This window comes from Heterodontus francisci, chromosome 1 (genome assembly GCF_036365525.1).
Source record: "Heterodontus francisci isolate sHetFra1 chromosome 1, sHetFra1.hap1, whole genome shotgun sequence".
Taxonomy (NCBI): Eukaryota; Metazoa; Chordata; class Chondrichthyes; order Heterodontiformes; family Heterodontidae; genus Heterodontus; species Heterodontus francisci.
In genome coordinates this window covers 182,672,220-182,686,691 of record NC_090371.1, presented here as the reverse complement: position 1 = coordinate 182,686,691, position 14,472 = coordinate 182,672,220, and the positions used below count along the sequence as shown (strand labels likewise).

The following is a 14,472-nucleotide window of genomic DNA, read 5'->3' as shown; positions in this document are numbered from 1 at the left end:
TTGCGGGGGGTGGAAAATGGCCTCCAGCTTTTAATTTTTTTTTAAACAAATTCAGCAGTAATGTTCCTTTAAAAATTCAAATTTTTGCTAAGGGCTTGAAGCCCTTTATAAATGGCGCCAGTGCCTGCACGGTGGCAGCGGACGCCATTGCCAGGGATGGAGTGGCCGCCCCCTCTACTACATCGCAATGTGCGGCGCGCTAATAAAATTCAGTCCAAGGTGTGTGACTATTGTGAAACGAGGATTTGAGGTTGTGCTCAGTGGAACCAAAGATAAACAAGCCGATCACGGACAACCTGGCCAGAAAGGAATATGTTTGCTGCCTCCTCCCTTTCTCCTGCCCCTCCTCTTCCTCCTCCTCCTCAGCTGCTCGCTATATACCTGGTGGCAAGGACTGTGTCTTCATGATGACAAGGTTATGCAGCACACAACATGATGAATCTGAAGACATGCTCCAGCGAGTACTGCAGGGCACCTCCAGAGTGATCCAGCCAGCAGAAGCATTGCTTCAGCATTCCAGTGGTCTATGTTATGACCTTTTGTGCAGCAGCAGGCTCTCATTTATATGCATGTTGGCCATGGATGGTTGGACTGCGCAGAGGAGTCGTGAGCCACGTGTTAAGTGGATAACCCTTGTCGCCCAGTAGCCACCCTCTGGTTTGATGTGGTGGCTCAACTACTGAGGAACAGCAGACAGGGTGGATAAGGCCTCCTGCTGAGAGCCCTTTTCCCTCTCCTAATCCACCCTCTGTGAGCAGCTTGTCCTCTTCTGTGTCGCCTGTGCCTATTCTCCCTCAGGCTCCAGCCTAAGGGGTATGGTAACTACAGCACCCATGACTGGGAGCAATTGGCCTGGCCAGAACCATTGAAGTCCAAACAAAGGCCTTCTCCACATGCAGCACCACTCCCTGTCAACTTCGCCAACTTTAAATAACTCTGCAAACCACCATGCAGTTGTACAAACTCAGACGCAGCCACCAACAACTAACCAGAGAGTGATTGATGATCCCTTTAAATAGTGCTGGTGGGAGGTTCCCTCCTGCTGCTGAACACAGCTCAGCTGTGCGTGTTTAAGAGAGCATTAGCCAGAGCGGCATGGCCAAAAATGGCAGCACTGGCATCAAATCAGCATTACACACTGACTGACATCACAATCTGCCTACTCTGCATCCTACCAGTGCACGCTCCTAACACGCATGCTACTGACCTCCCCAGAATGGCATCCGGCAAGGCTGAGCTGGAAGTGTGCAATTGGCACAGACACCATTTCGGAACTGAAACGGCACCCACATCACCAAAACTACAGATGGCACAGAGCCTAATTTTACAGTCCTTATCTTTCGTTTGCACCCCATTGCTGCAGCATTCTCCATCAATGGCTGAAAGAAGAGTCAATACAGTTTATTTTCAATATGCTAGACATCTTGGGAGGAGGATGGTGTGGTCAATCGTGTTAAAGGCTGCAGACAGGTTGAGAAGGATGAGGAGGGAAAGTTTACCTATGTCACAGTCACATAGGATGTCATTTGGTACTTTGATAAGAGCTTTTTCAGTACTGTGATGGGGTGAAACCTGATTGGAGGATTCAAACATAGAGTTCCAGGAAAGATAAGAACAGATTTGGGAGGCGACATGTTCAAGGACTTTGGAGAGGAAAGGGAGATTGGAGCTGGGATGGTAGTTTGCGAGGATATTGAAGCCATGGGTTGTTTTTGTGAGGAAAGGGGTGATGACGGCTGATTTAAAAGAGAGAGAAGGCTGGATTTTGTTCTCCCCCAAGTGTCAGGCTCCGTGGCAGGGGGTCCTGAAGATGACTCCGGATGAGCCTGTCAAGGATCTTTACACCGGGAGGGCCCGGCCTGATCCTCCTGGCGGCGCGATGCTCCGTGGCAGCCCCACCACCACCGCTGGGCAATGGGACCACAATTTAAATATTCAAATGAATAATTTAAATTGACTTACCTGCGATTTTGAGGGCCCACTGTGCTCTTTGGCGTGGCAGTCGGCACTCCCGTGCCTTTCGATCCCCGCCCGGGGAAACGCAGTGCCACACTGGCGAGGAGGAGGCAGGAGGTAAGTTTGCCAGTGCTGGGGGGAGGATGGGGTCAAATATACGTAATGGGTATAGGAGATGTTGGGAAGGGTTGAACCTTAAACTTTGTGCAGTCTGGGGGAGGCAATGTCAGATGTAACAGGTAAGTGTTTTTGTGGGGGGGAGGGCAAATAGTTATTGTAATTGTTATGGGAGGGTGGGAAAGGGGCAATGGAAATTTATTTATTTAATTTTGGGAGGTAGGACTTTAAAAATTTAGATTGGGCGGCAGGGCTGACGGCCCTTTAAAAATGGCGCCAGCACCTGCGCACAGGCAGCTGACGCCATTGCTAGGACAGCCCGTCCCCTCCATGAGATTGGGGGGATGGGGGTGGGCTGCCATGCCTATTTAAATAAGCCGCTGCGCTTAAGATTGCGGCGGCTCTTTGGCGTGCAGCACACACGGGAGGGCGGCCATTTTTTGAGCTCGCTGTCGAGAAACTGGAGAAAGATGCAAGTTCAGGGCTAGGGAATGGGGGAGCATTATAGGAAGTCTGGCCCGGTGGGCTAGTGGAGGGGAAGGATACAGCAGAGGCAGCTGATCAGATGGTCTCAGTCTTAGTGACAAAGAAGTCCATGAGTTCCTCGCATTTATTGTTGGAATTGGAGATGGAAGAAACAGGGAAGAGGGGTTTAAGAAGATGGTTTGCAATAGAGAAAGGAAGCCGGGGGTTATCTTTGCATTCCAAGATGATCCTGGAATAGTGAGCAGTTTTAGCAGATGACAGCAGGACTCAATTGTGTTTTTAGTGTTCCAGCCAGTGGATGGCTAAACCAGTTGTCTGCCATATCCTTCCAAGTCTGCAGCCCTTAAACTTAAGGAAATGAAGATGAGGGCTGTAACGGAGGAGAGAGTAATGGTTTTATTGGGGACTAGGTCATCTAAGGTGGAGGTGAGGGTGCAGTTCATCAAATCAGTAGCTGCAGAAATGTTGTGGCAAACGGAAAGCCAAAGGTTCGACAGTTGGAATCTTGAAACTGCAGTTCACAGAATCTCAGAATTGTTACAGCACAGAAGGAGGCCACTTGGCCTGTTGTGTCTGCAGTGACTTTCTGAAAGACCAATTCACCTAGTGCCACTCCCTGGTCTTCTCCCTGTAGCCCTGCACTTTCTTCCTTTTCAGATAACAATCCAATTCCCTCTTGAATACTTTGATTGAACCTACCTCCACCACACTCTCAGGTAGTGCATTCCAGACCCTGACCACTCGACGCATGAAATTCTTGTTCCTCATGTCACTATTGCTTCTTTTGCCAATTACCTTAAACTTGTGCCCTCTTGTTCTTGGTCCCTCCACCAATGGGAACAGTTTTTTCCTATCTACCCTGTCTAGACTCCTCATGAATTGGAGTACATCTATCAAATCTCCTCTCAACCTTCTCTTCTCCAAGGAAAACAGTCCCAGCATCTCCAATCTATCTACTTAACTGAAATTCCTCAACTCTGAAACCATTCTCATGAACCTTTTCTGCAGTCTGGAAAAATCTATCCACAATTCATTAAGCATTAGCTTTCACATCTTTCCGAAAGTGTGGCGCCCAGAACTGGACATAATACTCCAGCTGAGGCTGATATGGCAGACAACTGGTTTAGCCATCCACTGGCTGGAACACTAAAAACACAATTGAGTCCTGCTGTCATCTACTAAAACTGCTCACTATTCCAGGATCAATTTTAACATAATCTCTTTGTTTTTATACTCTATGCCCCTATTAATGAAGGCTAGGATACTATATGATCTATTAACTGCTGTCTCAACCTGTCCTGCCACCTTCAATGATCTATGCACATAAACACGCAGCTCCCCCTGCTCTTGCGCCCCCTTTAGAATTGCCCCCCTTTTTAATATTGTCTGTCTGAGTTCTTTCAACCAAAATGAATCACTTCACATTTCTCTGCATTAAATTTCATCTGCTGCTGGTCCGCCCATTCCACCAACCTGTCTATATCCTTTTGAAGTTCTACACTATCATCCTCACTGTTCACTATGCTTCCAAGGTTTGTATCATCTGCAAATTTTGAAATTGTGTCCTGTAATCTAAGGTCTAGGTCATTAATATATATCAGAAACAGTGGTAAATGAATTGTGGATAGATTTTTCCAGGGATGGATACAGAAGGAGGTAACTTGGGACATGGAAGGGGGTTGAGAGCGGTGAGTGAGATAAGGACGTGATCAAAGATGGCCTTATCTGTAATTGATATGATTGGACTCGCAAGACCACATGAAATGGCAAGGCCAAGGGATGGCCGTGAATATGGGTTGGGGAGTTTACATGGAGGGAGAGATTTTGGGAGAATAAGAGGGCAGTTACTCAGAGGAGAGAGAACGTGATGAGTTGAGATGGAGGTTGAAATCACTGAGGATGAGAAATCGTTCAGTGCAGAGGCTGAGGGAGAAAACAGTGAAGTTATCTTGGTCAGAAAATTTTTATCGTACTTGGGAGGGGGATAGAGAGCGATGATTTTGAAAGAAAGGTGAGACGGGTGGAATGAGATGAGATGCTCAGAGGTGGATAAAGTGCCAGAGGTGGAGAGGATCAGGCTAAGGTGTGATCTGCTGATAAGCATCACACCGTCACCATGCCGGTCTTGGTGAGGCAAGTGGTGGAAGATGTAGCCAGATGGGGAGACTTCATTAGGGGAAAGGTGTCATCACCCCTCAGCCAGGTTTCGGTTAAGACCATGATGTCGATGTAATCGTGCACAATAAGTTAATGAATGGCAAAGGCCTTGTTCACAAGTGAAAGGACATTTTGGAGGGAGAAGCAGCGAGGGTGGTGAGAGCTGATCCACTGGCAGAGTCCACAGGGTAAGCAGTGGGAGGGGTGATTGGCCAGATTAGCCCCCAGCAGGCACACTGTATGGGAAGGTCAATGAGAGAATGGGATGAGGCAGCTGGGGTTGCTGTTCATAATGAGCCAGCACGGAGTGCCTCGACGAGCCCGTTGGAAGATTCCAAGCAAGGCACAGAAGGAAGCTGTAGATTTATCTAAGTGGGAGGCAAGCCTGGGACGTCGGCGAGAGAGCAGGAAGGTTGAGAAGTACTGATCGGTTGGGGTAGGGAATTGGAAGGGAAGCGAAATGAGGCATGACAATAGAAGACAGGGGTCTTGGAGAGGTAAAGAGAAAGGAAGTAAAGAAAAGAGAAGTGAAAATGAAGTGATGGGTTTGGGTCCACAGCTGCTGCCAAAATACACATGAAAAAGGACTCAGGGAAAGCTCAAGTTACATAGGTCTGATTGCATAAAAATTAGGGTACATAAAAACCTGATAGTAGCTGGAAATAGGAAATAGATGGAGATAATAGGAATGTGTCCAGAGTTAAGTTGGAGGTCTCATGGTGGGATAGCGATGATGTAGGTAGGGTGGATTCAACATGGACAATTGATGTTCAAATTAGTAGACAGGAGTAGTGAGCGAAGTCTATTTTTTGAGGGTAGAATGTCGGAGGATGCACTGATGGAGGTATTTTCATAGGAATGAAGATTCCAGGAGGTGTACACAGTCAGTTGCAGGATAGAAAGACAATGGCTAAGTTGAAGGACACCATAACATCCAGAAGCAGCAGATGTTTGTTCTTCAGCCTAGGCGAGTGAGTTTCTGGCCAGGAACAGACTGAAGCTGAAAAAGCAGTATTACTAGTGGCCAGTCAAAGGCTCGGCAGGAGGCTGAAGTCTCTCATACAGCAGTGGTGGGGGAAGGGCAGTAAAATAATCAAAGTTACTTTAACTATCACAAAAAAGCAGCAAATCAGAGACAGAAATTGGGTCTTATGGTATAACCAGTGTAGACCACAGCAGAAGTGTCTTCCTGATGTTGAGAGAAGTCCAGGAATTTGAAGTCAAGTTTGAGATTAGATCTAGATCTAAATTTTTCCACATGTTTTCCACAGCTCGCAGAGCAATAAAGAGCAGCAGATTATGGACAGAAGCAAAGTGTTATGGTTTGTTCCATGGTAGTCCAGCACAGAAATGTGGTCTTGATGTACATCGAAGTCCAGGAATTTGAAGCCAGATTTGAGAGTACTTGTATTGATATAGAAAGAAAGACTTGCATTTACATAGCACTTTCACAACTTCAGAACATCCCAAAATGCTTTACAGCCAATGTACGTTTGAAATGTAGTCACTGTTGTAGGAAGTGTAGCTGCCAATTTATGCACAGTAAGGTCCCACAACAGCAATGTGACAAAATTGACCAGATAATCTTATAATGTGTTGGGCTGAGGGATAAATAATGGCTGAGACACTGAAGAGAACCCACCTTCTCTTCTTCAAAATAGTGCTACAGGATCTTTTCTATCCACTGAGAAAGCAGATAGTCCCTCGGTTTAACATCTGAAACAAAAGAGGGACAATGCAGCACTCCCTCAGTATTGCACGGGAGTGTCAGCCTAGATTTTCTGCCCGAGTCCCTGGAGCAGAACACACAACCTTCTGACTATGTGCTATCAACTAAGCTACAGCTGAGAGTTGTCAGCATAAGGTATGGTCAGGGATAGAATATTTGTAAGATGGCCTTTCTCAAACCTAGTAGGAGGCTAGTTTTATTATAACAAGTAATTAAAAATTTGCTCATGGAAGCACATGTCTGTTCACCAGTTTCTGTTCATGAAGGCCGATGGTTTTACTGGTAGGGACTTGGCTGGCTGTATCTGTGCTATCCATGGTGGTCGGAAATTTAGGAAAAATTGCCACCTGATAAAGCTGCTGATGTTTTCCATGGAAAAGTAATGAAGGCATCTTACAACCGTACGACCATACGAATTAGGAGCAGAAGTAGGCCAGTCAGCCCTTTGAGCCTGCTCTGCCATTCAATAAGATCATGGCTGATCTGTTTCTATCTCGAATTCCACATTCCCATCTACCCCTGATAATCTTTGATTCCCTTGCCTAACAAGAATCTATCTACCCCCGCCTTAAAAATATTCAATGACCCCGCCTCCACCACCTTCTGAGGCAGAGTTCCAACTTGCACAACCCTCTGAGAGAAAAAATTTCTCCTTGTCTCTGTCCTAAAAGGGCGACCCCTAATTTTCAAACAGTGCCCCCTAGTTCTGGACTCACCCACAAGAGGAAACATCCTTTCCGCATTAACCCTGTCAAGACCATTCAGGATCTTATATACTTCAATCAAGTCTCCCCTCACTCTTCTAACCTCCAATGAAAACAAGCCCACTCTGTCCAACCTTTCCTCATAAGACAATCTGCTCATTCCAGGTATCAATCTAGTAAACTTCCTCTGAACCGCCTCCAACGCATTCACATCCTTCCTTAAATAAGGAGACCAAAACTGCACACGGTATTCGAGATGTGGTCTCACCAATGTCCTGTATAACTGAAGCATAACATCCTTATTTTTATTTTCAATTCCTCTCGTAATAAAGGATAGCATTCCATTAGCTTTCTTTATTACTTGCTGCACCTGCATACTAACCTTCTGTGCCTCATGCACTAGAACACCTAGATCCCTCTGCACCTCAGAATTCTGCAGTTGTTCCCCATTTAAGTAATACTCTGCTTTTTTATTCTTCCTGCCAAAGTGAACAACTTCACATTTTCCCACATTATACTCCATCTGCCAGATTTTTTCCCATTCACTTAACCTATCTATATCGGTCTGCAACCTCCTTATGTCCTCTTCACAACATACTTTCCTACCTATCTTTGTGTCATCTGCAAATTTAGCTACCATGCCATCACTCCCCTCATCTAAGTCATTGATATAAATTGTAAAAAATCAAGGCCTCATGTGATGAAAACCACAACTGCCAAAATGAGGCATATTAATTTTGTCATATAGAACATTATTTTTGAACTGTTACTGGACTGGAAATAACTTGTTTAAAAAGACCACAACAGTGATTGAAAAAATGGTTGCACATTTGCATTCTAAAGGACAGTTGCCTGAAGAAGACAATGGGAGTGCCTCCCTGATTCAATTAGTCAGATGGATTTTTGATCAAGAGAAGTTGCATGCGTAACAGCCGGCGTTCCAACACCCTGCCCTCCACCCCCACTGAGAGTGTCTTCTAATCTTGGGGGAAATCCACAAACCTTGCCAGAGAGGTTGTTCTAAATAAGGAGCTAGTCACATGACTAACCTGCTGGCCAACTTGGAGCTGTTTGAATTGTGCTTACAGAATAGTTTGGGAAGAGACTGCAATTTCAAGACCAAAGAGAAGGAAGGTCTCTCCCTGTCTCTCTCTCTCTCACACACACAGAGTTCCAGGAAGTAATTCAAGCCTCAAGACAGAAGATCATTGAAACAAGTTTGAAAGTGTGCACTGGGCCCCAATGAGAACTGAAAGACTTAAATGCAATCAAAGACTTTACATCAAACCCAAAGCCAGTAACTGAACTCCAGTTATTGCTTCAAGCCTTTTCGCCTTTGATTCTTTCTCCTTTTCTGTCTCTATTTGCGTATGTGTTTATCGCGTATGCATGCTAGTGTGGTCGTGTCACATATTTCTAGTAGTTTTAACTGAATTAGAGTTTTAAGGTTAATAAACTTACACCTTTCTTGTTTAAATCTAAGAAAACCTGTCTGGTTGATTTCTTTGCCATTACAATTAGACAGCAGTGAGCAAGGACTCACTGAGAGGGCGTTTTAAAAAATTAAACCCTGTTAAGGCAAAACCAGGAAAAGGCTGAGAGAGAACCCCTAGACCCCTTTATCACCTGGTCGTAGCACCCAAACACAGACCCCTGCGGGACTCCACTCGTCACATCCTGCCAATCAGAAAAGGACCCATTTATGCATACTCTGTTTTCTGCCAGCCAGCCAATCTTCTATCCATGCTAATATGTTACCCCCTACACCATGAGCTTCTACTTTGCGCAATAACCTTTGATGTGGCACTTTGTCAAATGCCTTCTGGAAATCCAAGTGCAGTACGTCAATGGGATGCCCTGTATCCACAGAGCATGTTACTCCTTCAAAGAACTCCAATAAATTGGTTAAACATGATTTCCCTTTCACAAAACCATTCTGACTATTCACAATTACCTTGAGCTTTTCTAAGTGCCCAGCTATAGCCTCCTTAATCATCAATTCTAACACCTTCCCCAACAGACGTCAAGCTAACTGGCCTATAGTTACCTGTTTTCTGCCTCCCCACCCCACCCCACCCCACTCCCCTAGCCCCACCCTCCTTCTTGAATAGAGGGGTTATATTTGCTATTTTCCAGTCTGATGGAACTTTTCCAGAATCTAGCAAATTTTGAAATTTTGAAAAGTTGACACCAACGCATCTACTACCTCATTAGCCACCTCTTTTAAGACCCTAGGATGAAGCCCATCAGGACCCGGGGACTTGTCAGCCTACAGCTCCATCAGTTTGGTCAGTACTGCTTCCCTGGTGATTGTAATTTCACCAAGTTTCTTCCTTCCACCTCCAGATGAGCAACACTTCTGTTATCTGTAAGGTTATTAACTCTAGTTGGAATGTATTCCTGGAGGATTCATCACATGCCCTCCTGCCATGTCAATTACTCTTTCTTTCGCAGAGACAGAAGCCTGGATACTTACTGGTGCCAGTTATGTAGGTAGGGTTGTGGAGTTTCAGAGAGGAAGTCTGGAAGTTTAGGTTTCCCTGAACATAGTCGCATTTTAACTCCATGATGTGCATCTTTTGGCCCTGACAATTTCCCCGCCCGGAAGTCAGCCTGACCTACAGGTTTGGCTTCCAGTCGGGTGGGAAGGGCTCTGCAGAATCAAGTAGATTGGGGGTGGGGGTGGTGTCCAATTCTGGGGCGGGGTTCCAATCCCCACACCTGCGGTGGAGGCGGGGGGGGGGGGAGGTTCTCAATTCCCAACCCCAGGGATCTTTGTGGAGGGGGGGTGGGGGGGAACAGGTCTGATGGTGGGAGCTTGGGGGAGCCACCAGGGAAACAGTCCTGCTCCTCCTGGCCCAAAAGGAGTCCTATAAAGACACTTACATTCTCCCCGAAGCTGTCCTCGCCTTGCTCCAGCTGTGGGTTTCCCGAAGCCTGGGAAACACGGCCACCTACTATTAGACCTGCAAATCAGGATAAATCAGAGGCTGTCAGCCTCATTGACAAATTTAAAATTCTAACTTGCCTCTTAAGAGCAGGTTGGCTACCCACCCTTTTTTTTTAGAGATACAGCACTGAAACAGGCCCTTCGGCCCACCGAGTCTGTGCCGAACATCAACCACCCATTTATACTAATCCTACACTAATCCCATATTCCTACCAAACATCCCCACCTGTCCCTATATTTCCCTACCACCTACCTATACTAGTGACAATTTATAATGGCCAATTTACCTATCAACCTGCAAGTCTTTTTGGCTCTTTGTCCTGGCTTCGCGATTAATTCAAAATTTTCCCAGTTTAACACCCCTGCCCATATCCAGTCCTATGCACTCACCCATGTTAAAATTTCCCCTGGCATAACTGAGTGACTGATTATCCCATGACTTGTAGGCTATAAAGGAATATCTCCTGTGACATAGTTAGGTAGCCCTGCCTTGGTCTATAGTCCCAACTCCTGAAATAAAAATGGGTACAGCTATTACACCTTTGCTTTGATTGCATCTGCCTCTGATTCCATCTCAGATACCCTTCTTCCTCCTCCAAATCTCTCAGTGCAAGAGGAATGACTAAAGAAATCCTCAGACTTTTGGTTAATGCACATAAAGCTGTCATACCCAGTCATTAGGAAAGGTGGTTTAAACAAAAAGCAAAAATGCAAATATTGAAAGAAAAAAAAAGCAATTGTCACTATAAATATACAACATAAGGTTTCCAAGAGGCATGGCACAAATAGTTCAACTGCAACGTGAAACAGTACAACCCACATTTACAGAACCAACTCTCAAAGACTAGACGAGCCTTCCCAGCAGCATACATTTTATGTGTAGTTCCGAAGAAGGGTCACTGACCCGAAACGTTAACTCTGCTTCTCTTTTCACAGATGCTGCCAGACCTGCTGAGTGGTTCCAGCATTTCTTGTTTTTATTACGTTTTATGTGTGTTTAGTAAACTGCTGGCACATACCTGCCAAAAGAAACATTCACAACATTGCACCTAACAGCATGTATCATTAATTTGCATGCATTTTAGGTGCTTAATTAAGCTGTTACATGTTTTCATTCAGAGTACACTTCATCCGTTTAAATTTACTACCAAAATATTATATGCTTTCGAAGTCAGGTCAGAAACATATGTATGGTCTGTGTCTAATTTCCAGCTGGATAAAGAGTGCTCTAGTAGAAAACATGTAAGCGTGTGACTAGGCATCTGAAATGCATGCAAATTAATGATAATTGCTGTCATTGCCTGATTTGCACTGGGACAATGGATAAGAACATTTTTGTTGGAACTGAAATGGAACATTTTAAACATGTCATAGCTTCCTGTGTCCTCTGCTAAGCAGTTACTTGCATGCTAATGAAGTAAAAAATGGACAGGAGTAGAACCTTCATTGGGCTGATACAAGTTGTACATTTCTCTATAAACAACATTTGCGTAAACTATTGATTTTTTTCCCCCACAGGTTCTTTGCCGGTGGATTTTAAGTGTTAAAAAGAATTATCGAAGACATGTAGTATATCACAATTGGAGGCATGCATTTAATACGGCTCAATGCATGTTTGCTGTGCTGAAGTCCGGCAGGATTCAGGTATGTCACTGTTCGTTTTAGATGTTCTTCATTTATTGCCAATTATTATTTAGATGCCACACTCTTCCTCATGTGTTGCACACTATTCTGTAACTGTGGCCAGTTGCATTGTTTGAACACCTGTGGCTGTAATATTCCTGATCTAAGTGCAGAATATCACCACTTGGATAATTTAATGCTAGATTTTCAAAAAATCATTAAAGCCTTAACAATTAATATAAATTTAAATAACCATACTTAAAACACCTTATTATTTGCATCCACAATTTACATGCATAAAATTGCTTTGTTCATTTTAGTATTTTTTTAAATTGGGGATTAAAATACATTTTCAGGGGGAAATGTGCCAGTGCTGGGAATTGAATGAGGTGAAAAGTGTTAAGGTTTAGCTCTCCTGGAGCAGCACTCACATTGTATAAAGCTGTGCTTTGAACATTTTAATTTGTAAAATCTACTGACTATTTTCTACTTTTGACCACTATCAAAATTCCTATATCAGGCATAACACATGTAAAGATTTTCTCTGCACACATCCAATAATTATCGCTAATCACAAAATAGCACCTTCTACTGTGCCATTGTAACAGTTCCTTTCTCCTTTGCCATGTTTTTGTCTACTGGCAGTAGTGCAATTTAGTGGCAATTAATAAAGAATGTTGGCAGGATCTTGGCTGTGAGTTTACAGTAGCTACTAGTTTAAAACTTTCCAAATATGATTTAGTGAGATCCTTGCATTTATCAGGGCAAGGAACTATTCATCCCATCATTCTAGATTCAAAGTCAGCTCCCAGAGGTGAAAGGACAGATTGCTAACCAACTGCATCAACCAGTCATCCCAACTCCAAAGCTTATTTTATTATATGCAAAACTCACATGGCATTGCTCATAGTGAGTTAGGGGAAATTGGGATGGATGTTCAACTTTGGACATAATGCCCACCCTGTATGGAACCTTCCCGATTTTCATTATAGAATCATAGAATAGAATCATAGGGCTGGATTTTGTGGAGGAGATGGGGCTCCCAGCGCCAGATTGAAAAGGCGGGAGGGCACCCGGTCTCGGCTTTTTTGCATGGTCCCCCCCGGGGGTGACCATTGTCTTGGAGGCGAAGTTTCCACTGCTGAGAGCTCCGTCCCTTTAAAGACAGGGATCCCACCTCCTACTAGCGGTGGCCACTGCCAGCACTGCAGAGGCCTTGGTCCCAGGACAAGCACTGGAACCCCGGATCTCAAGTAAGCAAGGTGGGGGCGTTGAGGCCTTCTGACCTAGCCCCGGCATTGGTGGGGGGGTGTGGGGATTGGGCAGGGGTGTCCTGGGAGATGCATTGTTTCCCAGCCGGCATGCTCTGTGGGCCACAGATTGCCCACGGAGGAGGCCACCCTCCCCAAGCCCACAGGGAGGGTGCCTTGTTTTAAAAGGCGTCCTCCCAGCGGCCTATCCCACCCACAGGAAAATTGCTTGCTGATGGGGCGGTGACAGGCCCTCTGCTCCCTCACCTCCCTCACCCCCCTCGCCGCCCCCCCCCACCCCCCCCCCGTCATGATTCTATGAGCCCCCTGCCTCCGACCCTGCCACGGGGGGGCCCATAAAATCAAGCCCATAGAATGGTTACAGCACAGAAGGAGGCTATTTGGCCTGTCGCATCTGTGCCAGCTCTCCGCAAGAGCAATTTAGCTCACCCCATTCACCTGCCCTTTCCCATTAGTCTTGCAAATTTTTTCTCTGCAGGTGTTTATCCAATTCAGTTTTGAAAGCTGTGATTGAACCTGCCTCCACCACCCTCTCAGTCAGTGCATTCCAGATCTTAACCACTCGCTGTGTAAAAATGTTGTTTCCTTTGGTTCTTTTGCCAATCACCTTAAACATGTGTCCCTGGTTCTCGACCCTTCCACTAATGGGAACAATTTCTCCCTGTTGAAATTTGATTCCATCAAAATCAAAAATCAGAAATCATTCCGCCAGATTATCACCCAGGTAGCGAAGACAAAAATCCTAAATCTGCTTGAGAGGCTGACAAAACAGGCTTCAACCCTCCCATGCCCCCTCTGGAGCATGCAAGAGTAATGAGTGTTACCTATATCACCCATTGATTTCAATCTATTACAGTTGTGAGAACATTACAAACTATAGGATTTTTATATATTAGTTGATCTCCCACACAGTTCCACACAGAAAGTCAAGATTGATCATAAAATCTGTGCTCTAGGACAAGGATATCTGACCAGAGCTTGCGCATATAATTCAGTCCCCATTTTAATGTAATATATTTTTTCCTTATTTTTATATTTCCATTATAAATTCCAGTGTCTGCATTTATAATGGTGGATAGAGTGGCATGGAAGAATTATTGGAGGACAGAACATGAAGGAGGCAATCAATGGATAAAAGCCTGTAATTAATTGGTTAGTAGAGGAGAATCAGGAACAAATGAAAGAAGCATATAGAACAAAATTAGAAGTGATAAAACTCTATCTTTTTAAATTAATTCTTGGGATATGAGCATCACTAGCAAAGCTATAGTTGCTCTTGCAAAGGTGTTGGTGAATCTTCTTGAAGTTCTAGTGGTACAGGTATTTCTACAATGCTGTTAGGTAGGAAGTTGAAGAATTTTGGCTCAGCGACAGTGAAGGAATGGCAATATAGTCCAAGTCAGGATGGTGTGTGGCTTGGAGAAGAACTTGTATGTGATGTTGTTTCCATGGACCCACTGCCCTTGTCCTTCTAAGTGG

The 14,472-nt window shown here is 44.8% G+C and overlaps 1 protein-coding gene across 4 annotated transcripts in view; it reads left to right on the top strand.

Moving 5' to 3' along the window:
* The window catches only part of pde5ab (phosphodiesterase 5A, cGMP-specific, b), a 172,437-nt gene that overhangs the window by 118,735 nt on the left and 39,230 nt on the right, over positions 1–14,472 (top strand). For all 4 annotated transcript variants that reach the window (XM_068039289.1, XM_068039281.1, XM_068039272.1 and 1 more), the window contains exon 13: positions 11,618–11,743. In XM_068039289.1, the coding sequence (XP_067895390.1) occupies positions 11,618–11,743 (126 nt within the window). The remainder of the gene's footprint in view (positions 1–11,617; positions 11,744–14,472) is intronic.